At 44.5% G+C, this 15,132-nt stretch overlaps 1 protein-coding gene across 2 annotated transcripts in view; it reads right to left on the reverse strand.

The window, feature by feature from the left end:
* The window catches only part of iqsec2b (IQ motif and Sec7 domain ArfGEF 2b), a 41,518-nt gene extending 27,562 nt beyond the window's left edge, over window positions 1–13,956 (reverse strand). For both annotated transcript variants that reach the window (XM_049580670.1, XM_049580672.1), the window contains exon 1: window positions 12,165–13,956. In XM_049580670.1, coding sequence (XP_049436627.1) covers window positions 12,165–12,634 — 470 coding nt within the window. In that variant the 5' untranslated portion in view covers window positions 12,635–13,956. The remainder of the gene's footprint in view (window positions 1–12,164) is intronic.
* Window positions 13,957–15,132: the final 1,176 nt, after the last annotated feature.

Raw genomic sequence — 15,132 nt, forward strand, 5'->3', positions numbered from 1 at the left:
CAATGCCCCAATCGCCCTCCTCCTTCTTCTACACCTCCATAGAAAAACAAAAAACACATACTACCCACACACACTATTAGTATGTGCACATCTATCTCTCTCTGTCATTACCAGGCACATGCAGAATCACAAGACGATAAAGATTAGAGATCCAAATATGAATCAACAACAGGTCGAAAGACGTTTGTGATGTTATTGTGCAGAGAGGACACAGGAAGGCTAAAAGAAAAAGTGGTACATTGTGAGAATGTGAGGTGGCGTGTATTTAAAGCAGCGAGTTGACAGAGGCTGGAGGCAGGAAGAAGAGTGGGAGGAGAGCGAGCTACGTGAGAGTGGGAGAGGTTGAATACGGAGGAGGGCAAGGGTGAAAATAATCAAGAGAGGAGGGATGGAGGGAAGAAGGACCGAGAGGGGAGGAGGGATGTGAAATGGAAACAGGATGTGGAGTGATGGTGTTTCTGGAATCAGTGTTTCCTCAAACCTGCGCGGTGGCATGGGGGTGTCAGCGCGTAGGTGAGTCTATGTATAGACGAGCGAGGAGAGTGGGAGCAAAGGCTCACATGCTGCGATCACAGGAAGACATCACCTGCCCTGTTGTGGCAGACTTTTTCTGTGCGGTTCCACGCCACAACAACTGTTCTGTCAGAGAGCACTTTTATTTACATCCACGTGGCTTTTCTGGGGGTTTAGTTTAAAAATCTCGGTCCAATTCCACCATGGTGCGACCCACTTCAAACTGTGCTTTCACCATTGTATTTTTTTTTTGTTTCTTTTTGCCATTGTCTATGAAATAAGAGTGTGGGAGCGCACTGCGTCATCCCACCTCCAGCATGTGACCCGCCTGACTCCTGCTGACAAACAGAGACGTTTGATAACCACACACGCTGCGTTGTAGCCTAAAGTTAAGTATGTTTTCATACACCCCACCACCCCATCTCCCCTTCCACCAGCTCTTCCACATCCAACCCCCCCCTCCCACTTTCCACTGTGAGCTTGAGTCTCCTGCTGCTTGGCAACAGTGCGGACTGCCTGTGTGGGCGTTTGGCGTTGAGTGCCAGGCGAAAGCACTGACAAGGAGGGGCACAGTTACAGTTATACGACTCAACTACGCACACCAGGCACCTGCTGTGCCCTGTGAGTTTGCGTGCACATGTGTGAATAGGTGTGTGTTTGATTTTCACTGGATATGATTCATCCAATGAAGAACAATTAGGCTTCTTTCAAATGTGATGTGGGAAACACAGAGGGAGTAATTCAAGGAAACGATATCCCTGCAGATCACCGGAGGGATATTCTGCAAAGTCTGAAACAGATCTCGGTCATAAAGCGTCACTAATTGTCAGCGGTTGCCGGCCAGAGGAGCCACATCCCAACTTTTCAATGAGACGCATGATAAATAAAACGTCGCAGCGCTCATCTGTCTTCAATATGTCTCATCCATCCCCATCAAGCCGTCATTCAATCCTGTTTCTGTCTTTCACCCTGCTCCTGCTCCCACTCCTACCCTCTCTTCTCTTCACTTCTCTCCATCTCTCTATTCTGTGTCTCTCGCCCACAGAGTTCTTCACAGAAGAGCTCACAGCGTTCCCACGGTAACCAGTCTCCCTATTCTGCTCCACAGAACGTGTGCATGAGTGTTTGACAAACATCCCGCCTCAAAAGTGCCACTTATCTGCATTTGAACTGGAAAGACAACCAATAAAGTAAATAGTAACAGCTGGGAGAGGGATATAGAAATGCACCTGTGTCGATCAGATGCTGACATGCCAGAGGGAGCGATGTGATGTGGAAACCTGCACATACTACACCAGGGAGGAGGAGGAGGAGGGCGTTTTGAGGGTGGGGGGTATGATGCATGATTAGATGCACAGTGATGTTTAACACACTGATGAATGGAGAGAAGGCTCAGCGCTCTGCCCTGCTCGCTAATGACAAAGCACGACCGCTAATCTCTGCGCTAATTTACCACGGCTGTTGTTCGGACACTGTTATCTGTGCACAGCTGACATTTAAAACAAAGCTTAGGATCACGGGGGGGTCATGATTTGGACATTTAGCTACCCTCTCTCCCCTCCTCCTCCGCCCCTCCCACCCCTGGATAGGTGAGGTAAGTTGGAGGTGGAGGGAGGATGGAAATGCAATATTGTAAGTGCCTCGAGGACAGCTTAACAGTTTCCACAGCAACTATATCTCTCACTGCGCTCCCGGTCCAAGAACATTTCACTTCCTGTGAAAAACTTTACATCACAGCTATCTATTCACTCCTCTCCTTACTATTTCAAGACAGTCTGATGTGATGATATCGATGGTATTGAGAAGGCAAGTACGTAAGGAGAGGTCATGTGTCTAGGGGTGTAACAGTTTGCAGCTTGAGACTGTTAAAGGAAAATTTCACCCACAAAACGGAATTTAAATATCAATTACTCACCCTGTGTTACAGAATAATAAGAGTTATAACAGAGCCAATCCATTTTAGCTGAAAGGTCAGAGCTCCGACACCTGGTGTGTCCTCAGTAGGTCTGACAAAGAGTCACAGATTCAGTCACATAATATAATGAAAACCTGGAAGTGTAGAGCAAAAGCGAGGCCTCCAGTTAACTGATAGCTGCCATGAGAACAGCTACAAAGAAAGCTTCTCATACACAAATAAAATCTCCCCAAGGACACAGTTTACTTCAGGTACAATGAAGCCTTAAACACACAAGGAAGCAGAATACTACTTCTTTATATGGTAATGATTAATTTTGTTCCTACAACCACGACCTGGTAAAGAAAACTTTATTTTTCTAACAATGCCTTCTCGGTGAACGAAGAATCCAAAAACAGAGAAAATTCTTGATGAATTCAAGTAAAGGAGGACAGCGTTTAACACCAGCAAAACTCTATCTAAACATCAGTTTACAAACTCTCACACAACTCGTGCAATATATTCCAAGTCTAATTTAACCAGTCGTATGCTCAGTACTTCCCAAACATATGCATTTCTGCTAACCATACTATTTCAAATGAATAAACTCTGCTCATATATGCCATTAAGCACAGTTCAAGCGCACTCGCTTACACAAGCACGTTTCTTGTCCATACATGACACTGTTTGTGGGAAGTGTTTTAAATAGTAATGTTTCAGCAAAAGCGCATGTGTTTGGGACATACTGACCAAACAACTGAATAAATAAGACTTTAATATACTGCACGAGTTGTGTAAGAGTTTTGAGCAGATGTTTTGATGTAGTTTTGCTGTTACAGCTGTCCTCCTTTGCTTCAGTTCATCAAGAACTGACCTCTCGTTAAGGTGGAATTTATACTTCTGTGTCGACTTGAAGGCATACCTACGCTGTAGGCTCTGCGTTGGCATACAGCCTGAGCCATAGCCTAACGTTCACCTTCCCAGTATGCGATGCACCGACGCAGACCTCCTGTCTATTTTTGTAAGCTGAAACCATTTCCCTCAGTGGAAACGAAGCTTTTATTTACTTAAATTTCAGAGATAAGACACAACAAATTGTGAAGACAATAAAGCCTCCACAAAATAGGATTTAAAGTCTTGGGAGTGATTTATCCTGGCTTCATATTGGTAGAGGAAATCTCTACTCGTCTTTACTCGTCGCTAATTTATGCAATGTAAAATGCCTTAGACGTTAACAACGTTAGCATGTTATATTTGGGTGTGTTTAGTACAAGACGGTTGTTTTGTCAGTGAACCTTGTGAGTTGTAATAGAGCCGAAGTTTATAACGTTACCTTTGTTAAATGTTGCTTTTGCCTCTGGCTTCATATGAGTAGAAAGAAGTCCGCTAGCTGCTAGGCTAATATATACAATACAAAGTGCCATAGGCTTGTGCTAAAAACATTAGCATGTTGCATTTGTGGGGAAAATGTTTCCAGGTAAAGACAAATGCTTTGTCTCTGAATGCTGCAAGTTATAGTGAAGCTGATTTGTGTACTTGTGTTTGAAATTGTCACTAGCCATGTTTAACGTGTGTTTAATGTGTGTTTAATGTGTGTTTTTAATCAGCTAAACTTTACAGCACTTCACAGAAACCTGTCGCCAACTAGTGTTTTGGAGGTGTAACTGCAGAGTGACACAGCCACACCACCGCACAAGTATAAATGCTAACAATGGCATAGGCCACATGCATGGGCTACGGCGCAGACTTTGCCGCACCAGCCACTCTGGCAGATGAAAGGCAAAAAAAAAAAAGTCCAGACAAATTACAAGTGACGACAACATTCAGGGAGCCAATTGAGCAATGAGCAACAGCTCGCTTGCTTTGCCAAAATAGAGCCAGGTCGAGCAATCTTTCAAGCAAGAGACACGTTGCTGATGTATGGAGCAGGTTAGGAGATCTTCATTGGAAAACAGAAACAACCTGATGTTCGCTGGTTTGTATCGCGTCCAGTTAGGAAGAAGTGTACGGAGCTAAGTTAGCAGCTCTGTGCTACGCTAGCTAGGCTACTGAAGCTATACTGACTGTATACACATTCTACTTTGTTTTTAATGATCGTAGCAGTAAATTAAGAGCTACCCTGCTTTGTAAGAACATCGTTCAATTAGATTCTGTCTTCATATTTTTAGCTTGTTCTTGCTGCTGAGTCAGATTGACATCCTAGATATAAGTACTATTTCTTCAGGGAGTGCAGTTAGTGGCAGTGTGGGCCTGATGCTCACTCTGACAGCTTGACAGACTGTCAGCGGCTAACAACAAAGAGGCGGGGCTTAGCCAGGAGGTTATTTTCCTCTGTTTTTGGATTCTTCGCCTGTTGCGGAGGTATGCGAGAAGTACAAATTTTTCTTGATGCATTCAACATAACACAGAGTGAGTAATTGTTATACAAATGATCATTTTGTGGGCGCAGTATTCCTTTAAGTTCCTACTGTAGATGGTAAACTGAACAATCTCCCAGGAGTATTTGTTCTCACACAGCCCGTCTGTTTGTCTGCTGACGCGATATATCCGCTGCTTCTGTCGCCACATAGTCATTTCTGTGCAATGAAACTACAAGGCTGTATATGCTGCCAAGAAACGGTTGAAAATAGATGAAACGTGGCAGCGCCGAAACATATTAAATCCAACTCTAAAGCCTTTGAATCCCTCTGCTTTTACATGTAATATGCATGTTAACAAAAAACAGAGTTTGCGCATTAAGTGTGAAATCTGAGTGCCTCACTGTGATGAATACGACCAACTGCACAGAGAGCCGAGGCCATTAGTCAGTCTACTGTGGGAACTTTTTATTGGGCCACTTAAAAATGTGTATCCTCATAAATCCTGAGTAACATATGACTAAATACAAATGAAAAACATTTTTTTTAATATATTTGCACACACAGTATGAAGCCATGAGCACTCAGTGCACTCGTGGCGAGGAGAAGGCAAAAAAACACCACCCACGTACACTTGCCTCCCACACACACACACATCCATCATTTAAATTTACGTCAAGCTACGCTGCATCACAGTAATCATTAGCACCGTTAGCGATATTCTAATCCTGGCCAGAATTAAACATTGTTTAATTCACAACGTATCCTGAAATAGACAATATATAAAAAGGAGAGTGAGATTGGGTGCTTGAGAAAAACAGCGCTCTATCCCTTCTAGAAAGTGGTGGTGAGTCCAGAGAGGATAGATTACCTCCCATCACATCACACAGACTGTTTGGAGCAGGTCAGTACAGCTGAGCTTACCCACACAATAGCCTGGGGCTGGTTCATTTCTCCAAGTTGCATCTTTGCTACTATGGGAGGTAAAGATGCTGGTCAGAATTACCACGTACCACGAGCTCCTTATGAAGAAAGGAGATGCAGCCGAACTAATCTGGAACAATGAGTGTGCTTCAGTTGATAGCAGGAATAAGAGCGAGGGGAAGAGATAGAGAATAGCACAAAAGTAATTTCTGCAGCTTCTCTGAGTCATATCTGCAGCAGTGGGAAACAGAAACAGCGAGGGGGAGAGAGTGAGTGTGTGTACGTGGGTATGTGAGAGAGAGTTAGAAAGGGAGAGACAGGGAGAAAGAGGGTGAGGGAGTGGAGTGGGGGTTGTAAAGGGGATGAGAGTTATGGGTGGTGGAGCCACACAAAATTAGCAAATTAGGCTCCTTGTGAAACAAAACTCCATATTCCCCAAACAGAATTAATGTCAGGGAGAGTGGAGCACATTGCCGACAATGCCCTGCGTGGAGAGGGAGATGGATGGAGGGATGGAGGGGGGTCGATGGAGCAGAGCGGAGACACAAGCACCTTCACAGGGCTCTTTGGAGCTTATGAACACTCCCGTTGTGACAATGAGAGGGAAGTGAAGAAGAGAATAAGATAGCTCGGCTCCTCTTTATTTTTGTCGTTATATAATAATGCTGCTCTGAGTATCGGCACCGCCGGGGCTGTCACCAAGACCTCTGGCTGCCCCTGCCTCTCATCATATGAGGACAGCTGCATGTACGCGGAACATAATGAAGGACACAATCTCTCGCCCATGCAGCGAGGACTGTCACATCATCGTAACAAGGCAGCCTGTATGGCAGACTGCGGGGTCACATTAGCTGTCTAATAATGGACATCCCAGGTGATACGGTGCACATGAACACACTTGCAAAACAAAAAAAAAGACACACATATATACGCACAGCAGTAATTATCACCCCTGGGCCAGTCGTAATTATACTCTGGTCACACTAATTAATCTCTCATGCACTCTGCGTGTACTTCCCACCCTCTTTCACACATTTTTTTTTGACCAGCACATACATTACATAAAGACACACTCGCTCTCACACTCACACAGGCTCATCCACTTGCATGACCTCTCCAAAAATAACAACAGCAAAGAATAAAAAAAAACATCTGCCGCACTCACAGTGAGCTCTGGCAATACCCTCAACCCTGCTGCTTCTTGGAGGAGGGACTTGACGTCAAAAATCTCCTCGCCCTTAAGGCCTCCGACTCACATTGTTTCACACTGCCATTAACAGAAAGGAAAAATGAGGGTAGCATTCGGGACAGCTGTTTTATGGTGTGCCGCTGGGAGAAAGAAGAGGAGAGGGCTTTGTTTTGATGCAGTTGCTGCACGCACGGGTAAAAAAAAATGGGGACAGTTTATTGAGTTTCTTATTCGGTTTCTTTGTTCAAAATCAAAATTGAGGGTTATGTGAGACTTTAATATGTCAGAGAGAGAGATGAGGACTCCCGCTGGAGGAACAAAAACTAATTGGACAAAACAAAGGCAAGCTCTCTCAGCTTTGCCTTCCCTGGCCCGGACTCCCCTTCTCCTCTCCTCCCCTCTCCTCTCCTCTCCTCCTCCCGCTCTTACACACCCTGTTGACAGATGGCAAATCAGTGTGTGTGTTCCACCTTTTCTCTTTTAGACTGAAGCACACTGAGTAAGGTCGCTCACTCACTTTCCTCCCCCTTGTCATCTCTTTCCTCTCCCTGTCTCTCTCCCACATCTCCCTTCTGTCCCTTCCCCTGATCTGAGCCATATTTAGAGAGTCATGGGCGCCGGCGATGAAAGAATCCATGTTCGTTTCTGATCTATAATCAGAGGAGAGGGTTTCGTCGCTGACCTGAGCTAATGGGCCAGTTTCGAGTCGGGCTGAGTCACAGCCAGACAGAGACAATATGGCTCTGCTGTGCGGGTGACTCTTTATTAAATGTGACACTTCATATGATACGCTTGCCTGAGCCTGGATCCAAAGTCAGCCAGAGCCGCCACAGGCCATTAACAAGGGAGGATCGGCAAGATCTACATTTACAATTCATTGCTGCACTTAACACCTACATAAATACCTAATATGTGCTTCTGTGCAATGACTAAGTCACCCCCAGGGATGATGGGAGGGGGCCGGAGAGGCAGACAGCAGAGGACTGGGATCGATAAGGGATTTGGTCACAGTCTGAATCAATCGCTGACAAGAAGCTTGGGACCGTAAGAAAACAGATAGTGAGCGAAACCCAGTAATAATTGCTGGGATGATTGCATGTAGAGCAGTGATACTCAACTTACAGCCCGTGGGCCAAACCTCGCCCTGATAAGGTGTTGCGTGGCCCCCCCAAACATTTTCTAATTCACAATAACAATAAATTGATTGTTTTTGTACTTTTAATATAAATAAGGTGCCAAAGTGCATAAAAAAGCATCAATATTAGGGACGCACCAATCTATCTGTTGAACATCTGTGTCAGCCGATGTTCACTTTGTTAACTGCCACTGTCATCTGCAAATAAGATGACATTCACCGATGATAATGGCCGATGTTTTCCTGTTTTTCTGTTATGCCACATCAATTTTAAGCAGACTAAAAAGCAGGACTCAAGACTAATGGCGTGGATGCTAGAAAACATGTTTGTGATGAACAGAGATCTTCCCCAGGACAACTTTGAGATGAAAGGACGCAGTAAACTCATTTTCTGTCATAATTTCATTAACCTTTAAAGTCATTCTCATTAAACTGATTAAAAATGTAAGAAATGGGAAGTTAAAAAGATAACTTTAATTGACCCTTCGCTAAGCCTCTCCCTTAAACACTCACTGTCCAATCCTACGTTAGCAACCGTGCGTAGCAACCGAGAGGTCTGTCAAGCTTTCAGCTGAAGCTAATATGCTGAAGCGGTGTGCATACGGTACCTGCAAGTCCGACACCCGATACCCAAAAAGTGTCGATGGTAGTGTTGGATTTTTCCCCTTCCCCAAGCCCAAGACCCAAGGAGAGATTTAAGATGCTAACTAACGTTAGCTAACGCTAGCTTTGTGTGCTACTTTAGATAAAATTAGAAAACAAAGACATCTCAATATTAATAGTAAGTTACTTATGTTTAAACTTTAAAGGAGCTATATGTACGAAATCTAAAGCAAATAGTCATAAAATCCTCCTAATATGTCACAGAGACTAAGGAATAATGTTCATATAACATACTGATCTCACCGACAACAATAGTACAGCCAGAATATTCGCATTTAAAAAACATTTTTACAGTCCCCAAATCATGTTTATGTTTTGAATTTGTGTTTTGGCCTGTTGCGCCACCCACCACCGTCTACCAGTCACGCAGTCAGTAGAGTCTCAGCATCAGTTAAAGTTACGACTGAGCTACAGCAGCACGGCAAGCAGCATTAGCAGTGTCCCGGTACATAGCATTAGCAGCTGGCTCCTCCTCAGCTGTATCCCGGCAGCAGTGTTAGCAGCACAGAAGCCGGACTTGCTCGAATGGTCCGCTGGAAAACCGAAGATCACGGACGCGGCAACACTGCCCTGCCACGGCAGCCGTCCGTGGGCAAACAAATCAGTCTCCAGTGTGCCGCTGTCCAGCAACCTCGAATCTGTAGGGGAGGGGGGGCGGACACAACTCGCGGCAGTATTTTGAATTTGAGTGCAGTAACCGTTTTGGCCACATTCTTACATACAGCGCCTTTAAGTCGAGTCACTGTGTAGTAGGCTATTTGAGCAAAAGAAATACTAGTAACATTAATTGCTAGACAGAGACACGTTCTGACATAAATTTAAACCGTATATTGACTTAACCTGCTGTACAAGAACATTCTTTGTTCCTGTATATTTATCCTTCACATAAAATGTCAAGACGTGGGGTGCCTAAAACTTGCATTGCGACTGGTGAGCTTTTCCCTCTATTTTAATGTTCTCGTGGTTTATACTCTGCCAGCAGATGATATTGTGAATGTAGCTCTCAAATGCATACTGAAGACCTTTCTGTCAGCTTCTCTCTGATATCTCCGAACAGTTTTTCCAGAAATTTGATGTTATTTCCTTTGGAATATTTCTCACTGATATCGCTGAAAATTAGCAACAGTAACTAAGGGGGGCAGGGCTTAGCGAAGGATCAATTTAAAATGATTAAACACATACCACCTTTAAAGATATCGTTAAGTTAAAAGAAAAACGTATTGTTTTTTTCGATCACATGACTAGAGTTCGGAAGTCGTACCTGTTGCATTATGGGCTGAGGCAGTGCGGCAGCAACGAGCGCCAGCATGGCTACAGAGCAGAGCGCCACCATGGTTGGACAGGAAGTACATACCGGCCCCGGAATAATAGTATTCTGCATTGTTCAAGAGGCGCACACGGTAATTGTCATTTTGCACCTTTATTTGATTTGTATCTGATCATAATATTTGTTTAAGTAGCCTGTTTGGACAGTTCAATATGTCTTCTGTTGCTGTGCTAATGTTTTGGGACCTGTCTATCAGAAAATGCACATGAGAGACTATTGTTGGGCACGTCTAAATACTGGACATTTGTTGAAAAACACTAAAAGTAATTACGAGATTTGTATGTTTTTGTATTTTTGTAGTTTTCACAGTATCTGCGGAGGATTGAGGGATGGAAATAAAACTCAAAAAGACATCTGTGTGATTCATGGCCATTATATCCTTGGGCTGGTGTAGTCACAATGCTGCACTGTGAACAACAAATTCGTATTCATGTTGAAATCAGTAGGAAAAGGAAAAGGGATAGTTAACGTTAGCTGATAGCAGCCAGTGGCCAGAACTAACAGCTAACAGAGGTTGCACTGTGGTGCATTCAAGCGCTCTTCTGTAAAAAGGACTCTTGGGCAAAGGTACAATATAACATTCTCATGATGTGTTCAATGTGAGCTTGTAAAATGTAGTTTTTGGTGAGAAACTTGAACAAACACAGCTGAGGAAGGAGAAATTTTTGATGTTTTTACACCAATATCAAATAATTATTAGAGAAGGAATTATGATATTATATAAATAGCAAAATAGCATTTGAAGCAGTTATTTAGAAATGTTTTCATGTGAAAGAAGGTCATTTTAAAGGTGCTTTCAAACACAAGTGTGAGTGAATTTCTGCTCAGTGTAAAAAAGAAGAATGAATTCAAATGACGATTGTAATGAAGATTATTTTGTTTCCCCGGGGCAAAAGGGCGAATATATCAGCCAACAATTTCACAATTGGTGCATCCCTAATTATAACAGAGCTTGTTCATCAAAATAAAATGCCAGGAAAAGGTCCCCTGAACCCTCCGACAGAGGCACAGGCCAAGCCCAGAATGTCCTTAAATCCTAAAACCATCCCTGCATACACCTGACCTGAGCCGAGCTGCTGCGACTGGCCCCTGGCCTCCTGATATTTTGTGAAAGTGGCCCCCAGGTGAAGCAGGTTGAGTATCCCTGCTGTAAAGAAACGTTATCATATGCACAAGGACCAAATGGTTTCTGTCACTAAGACTGCAACAATATATTTCACTGTGTACTTTTGCACATGAATTGCTGCCTACTCACAAAGCTTAATGCTTCCAGAACAAAAGCCGACTGTGCGTGTGTGTGCGTATGTGTGTGTGTGTGTGTGTGTGCGTGCGTGGTTAAGTAAAAGCGAGGACAGATGCACTTGCTGTTTGCCAAAGCTGTGTTTGCAGCACTCTAACTTCAGGTCAGCCTTGAGTTGGGGGGGGGTAAAAAAAAAAGATCTCTTCAAAGCCAACGAGCCTCTACAGTTCAGAGTGAAGAGGAAAAAGAAACACACACTTTTAGCAAACGGTGGGCGGATTTTTCATACAGAAGGGCTCCGCTGGTCCAGAAAGTTCAGACCCATAACCCTCCTGCCTGGACTCCAGTTTTCCTCAGCATACTACGATGCAACTCCTCCGCACCTCGGAAAATAGACTGTGATCATAACACACAAATCAAACCCTCTGCAGGCACTAACACACACACACACACAGAGCTTGATGAAATGGACACCTTGAGCACTTATCACTCCACTTATAATCCTCCTGCATATTTCCTCACGGCGGTGTATTAAAAAAATCCCTTCTTAGGTTTAGACCCATTACTGTGAGGATTATCTCTGATGACTAGAAAGGCTGTGGCTCCATACAGCCTGTCATTACGTGGGCTTAGCATATACAGTAAATGTTCTGTCACACACTGGATGTTACACACACTGTGGTCATCGCTACGATTCACAGCAACCTGGGCGAGATCACTGTATCATGACATGAAGCCACCATTCACTGGTGGAAGATCAAACCAGTTTCAAGCTTGAGAACATGAAAATTCTAAATGGGTCCAGGTGCAGTTCCTGTTGGAGTGTTTGTTAATGCTGACAGGAAGTAAACAAGGATCCAAGTTGTTGCCCTAGCAACAGAACAGCAATGAAACGATGCACAGAAGCTTCTGTGTTACTTACTTTCTCCGTAGGGTGGAGCTGGCGTTGGTGTCTGTGCTGTCGGTGCGCTCAAGCCGGTCTCGCTCGGTGGTGGAGGAGCCGCAGGAGAGACCTCGGGTCAGCCTGGTGTGGCCCCTCCTCTCCCTGCTGGGTCCTGGAGTTGAGGTTGATGCAGCTGTTGCCTGAGCCGTTGCAGTGCTACCATTCCCACTGCCACCACCACTGACGCCACTGACACTGGCATGATGGATGGGGAGGGACAGAGGCTGGCTGTGGTTGTGGTTCTGCTCGGGAGTGTCCGAACCAGGCGTCCGTGGGCTGCGGTCCTGCCTCAGGTCCTGGTTCTCTTGGCTGACCCGGTCCAGCTGGCCCTCCAGCTCCTCGATGCGCCGCCGCTGGGTCTCCAGGAGCTTGGCCTGGCTCTCGATGATGTTGTTGAGCTCCAGGAGGTACTCCACGGCCCGGTTTGGGCTCTCTGGGCTGGTCTCCATGGCGGGAGCCCTGCCTCTGGGGGTATGACCACCGCCAGCCACCGCCACAGTTTCGACCCCGTGGGGCCGAGATCCACCCCCCCCACCAGCCCTGATGAGTGGGGGGGAGGGAGGGACCGAGGAAGGCTCTAGTGAAGATTAACCAATGGCTTCAGATGCTCAGAAACAGGAAGTCACAGAGATTAAAAGGTTGAGATCGCAGGATGACTACATATCCCCAAATCTGAGGGTGAAAACGAGCATTATAGCATCTTAGTGGCTGTTAAAAATATCACAGGGCCGAGAATAAAAGTTCAAAATGAAGCTGCTGATTGTCTCTTCTCCTGAAGTCACAGTCATTTTGAAAGAGCATGCCGAATCAGCATGAAGCGAGTCGATAGTTTGGGCCATGATGATGAATATTAACTCATAAAGCATATTAAAACAGACTGACTGGATGGAGGGGGGGCAGAGGTAAGTCTTGTCTAAATGAGGCTGATCAAAGATCAGTAATAAACTCTCTTTAATGGCTCCATGAGCAAAACAACAAACAGAGGAATAAGCAGAATATTAAATTATCCACTGACCTGTGACATCCTGCTCATTAACTGCAAGAGCAGCTTGTAGTTCATTAAAAACACCTCACATACACTAACACTCTTTAGCTTCCTCGACATTCAGGGGAAGGGGGGATAGGGGTGATGGGGGGGTGATGCTGTGTGAGATCTCCCACTAATTATCAGACACTGTCAATCATTACATAACACAGAAAATTCTGCTCCCTCCCACGTTGAGTATCCCCGCAGTCTATCATGGTCGCTTTCAACCCATGGCTTCATGTGTCTTTATGGCACAGAAAGTAAGCAGAGGTGGTTCACTAAGTTCATGCTGCGGGTCCAGATCCTCCCCTCTGCTCCGACACAACTACATCCTACTGCTTTACATTCAGATTAGTTCCCAAAGTGCGCGTGGCTCTGGGCTTTTGCATCCAACAATAATGCTGTTTATTCCCACATCACGATTCATACACACCGGAGATAAAACTTGTCGCCTCTACAGGAGCTACACCTGTAAGGAATATTATCAACAGCCCCAAAGTCTCAGTCGGCTGTGTCAAACCTGTGAGCTGTACTTTGGTGATGTGCCGCTCTCGGCGCTGATCTGGAATCGGTTCAAACGGACAGGTTGAGTTATTTCCTACTTATCTGAGGCGAGTTCCGGCGGCGGCAGCTCGGTAATCCATGCGGGAGTGTGGCGGTAAATCTTCTTTGTGGTGGCGCAGAAACACGCAGAGGTTTCGCTCCTCGAGCGTCTGAACTGCAGCGATGCGTGCGGCTTTTCCTCTGAGCGCATCACTGTGAAGGAAGCGTCAGTCACACTGGACTTCCGGTTGAGAGTTTCAAAATAAAAGAGTAACTGCATAAGTGTTGTACAGTGTTGAATGCAGGTGTGTAACAAATCAATGCACGTGCAGGAAAAGATTAATGAAAAGCCAAGTAGTGAATGAATGGATGAATAAATGAAGATTTTATTATTGAGCATTACTGAGATGCAGTGTACATTTTTAAACAATAAAAGCCTTCAAAAAGTAAAAAAAAAGAAAAAGTTTCCAAAAACCCTAAATAAATATAATAGATAAATGTATTTGATATAGCACCTTTCACAGAAATTAAATTCACAAAGTGCTTCATTAAAACAATAAAACAAGGCAACAAAGAGAAAGTAAAACATAGAGCAAATACAGGCTACTGAGGCCCCAAACAGAAACATACCAGGGAGGCACCTGACAATTTAGGGTGGGACAAAGGCCATTTTGAAAACATGGGTCTTCAGTTGTTTTTAAAAACTTTCTAAGGAGACTGCAGACCGTAAACCTAATAAAAGAGAGTTCCGTAGTGTTGGAGCCACGATTTTAAAGGCATGATCACCTTTTGTTTCAGTCTGGAGCGTGGAACAACCAGTAGGCCCTGCTCTTACAACCTAAGGGACTAATGACAATATATGGATGGAGAAGATCACAGACGTATTCAGGTGCCTGACCGTGGAGGAACTAGTTCAATAATTAAGACTGATAAGGGTAACTGAAACATATAAAAATGGAACAACACTTCCTGTTTTTGATCATCTGTACACCAGAATATTTCAGGGTTTTGTTGAGCCATTTCATGGATCATCATCATTATTATATGTGCAATTCAAAACAAAAGAAGCAGTCCTCTGAGGTTTGACAAAAGGAAAACACAAACAGTTGTGGTGGGATTTGAATGCACAACTTTCATCACACAAAACTACTTCTCTACTTGCTCACATATCAGATGTCATCATGATGTTAAAATATATACTGTGGAGACACATCCCTCCAATATTCAAATATGCTCAAAATGCCAGTGGGGCCAGTGGGAAAAACACTCAGTAATGCGCAATCAATTCATTGGCCTGAATAGGTGACATCTTGGGGTCAGGGTCCAGAACCCAACTGACCCTGCAGGTGATTGAGGAGCTGATCTTGTGACCTTCAC

The sequence above is a fragment of the Epinephelus fuscoguttatus genome, linkage group LG7 (assembly GCF_011397635.1).
Source record: "Epinephelus fuscoguttatus linkage group LG7, E.fuscoguttatus.final_Chr_v1".
Taxonomy (NCBI): Eukaryota; Metazoa; Chordata; class Actinopteri; order Perciformes; family Serranidae; genus Epinephelus; species Epinephelus fuscoguttatus.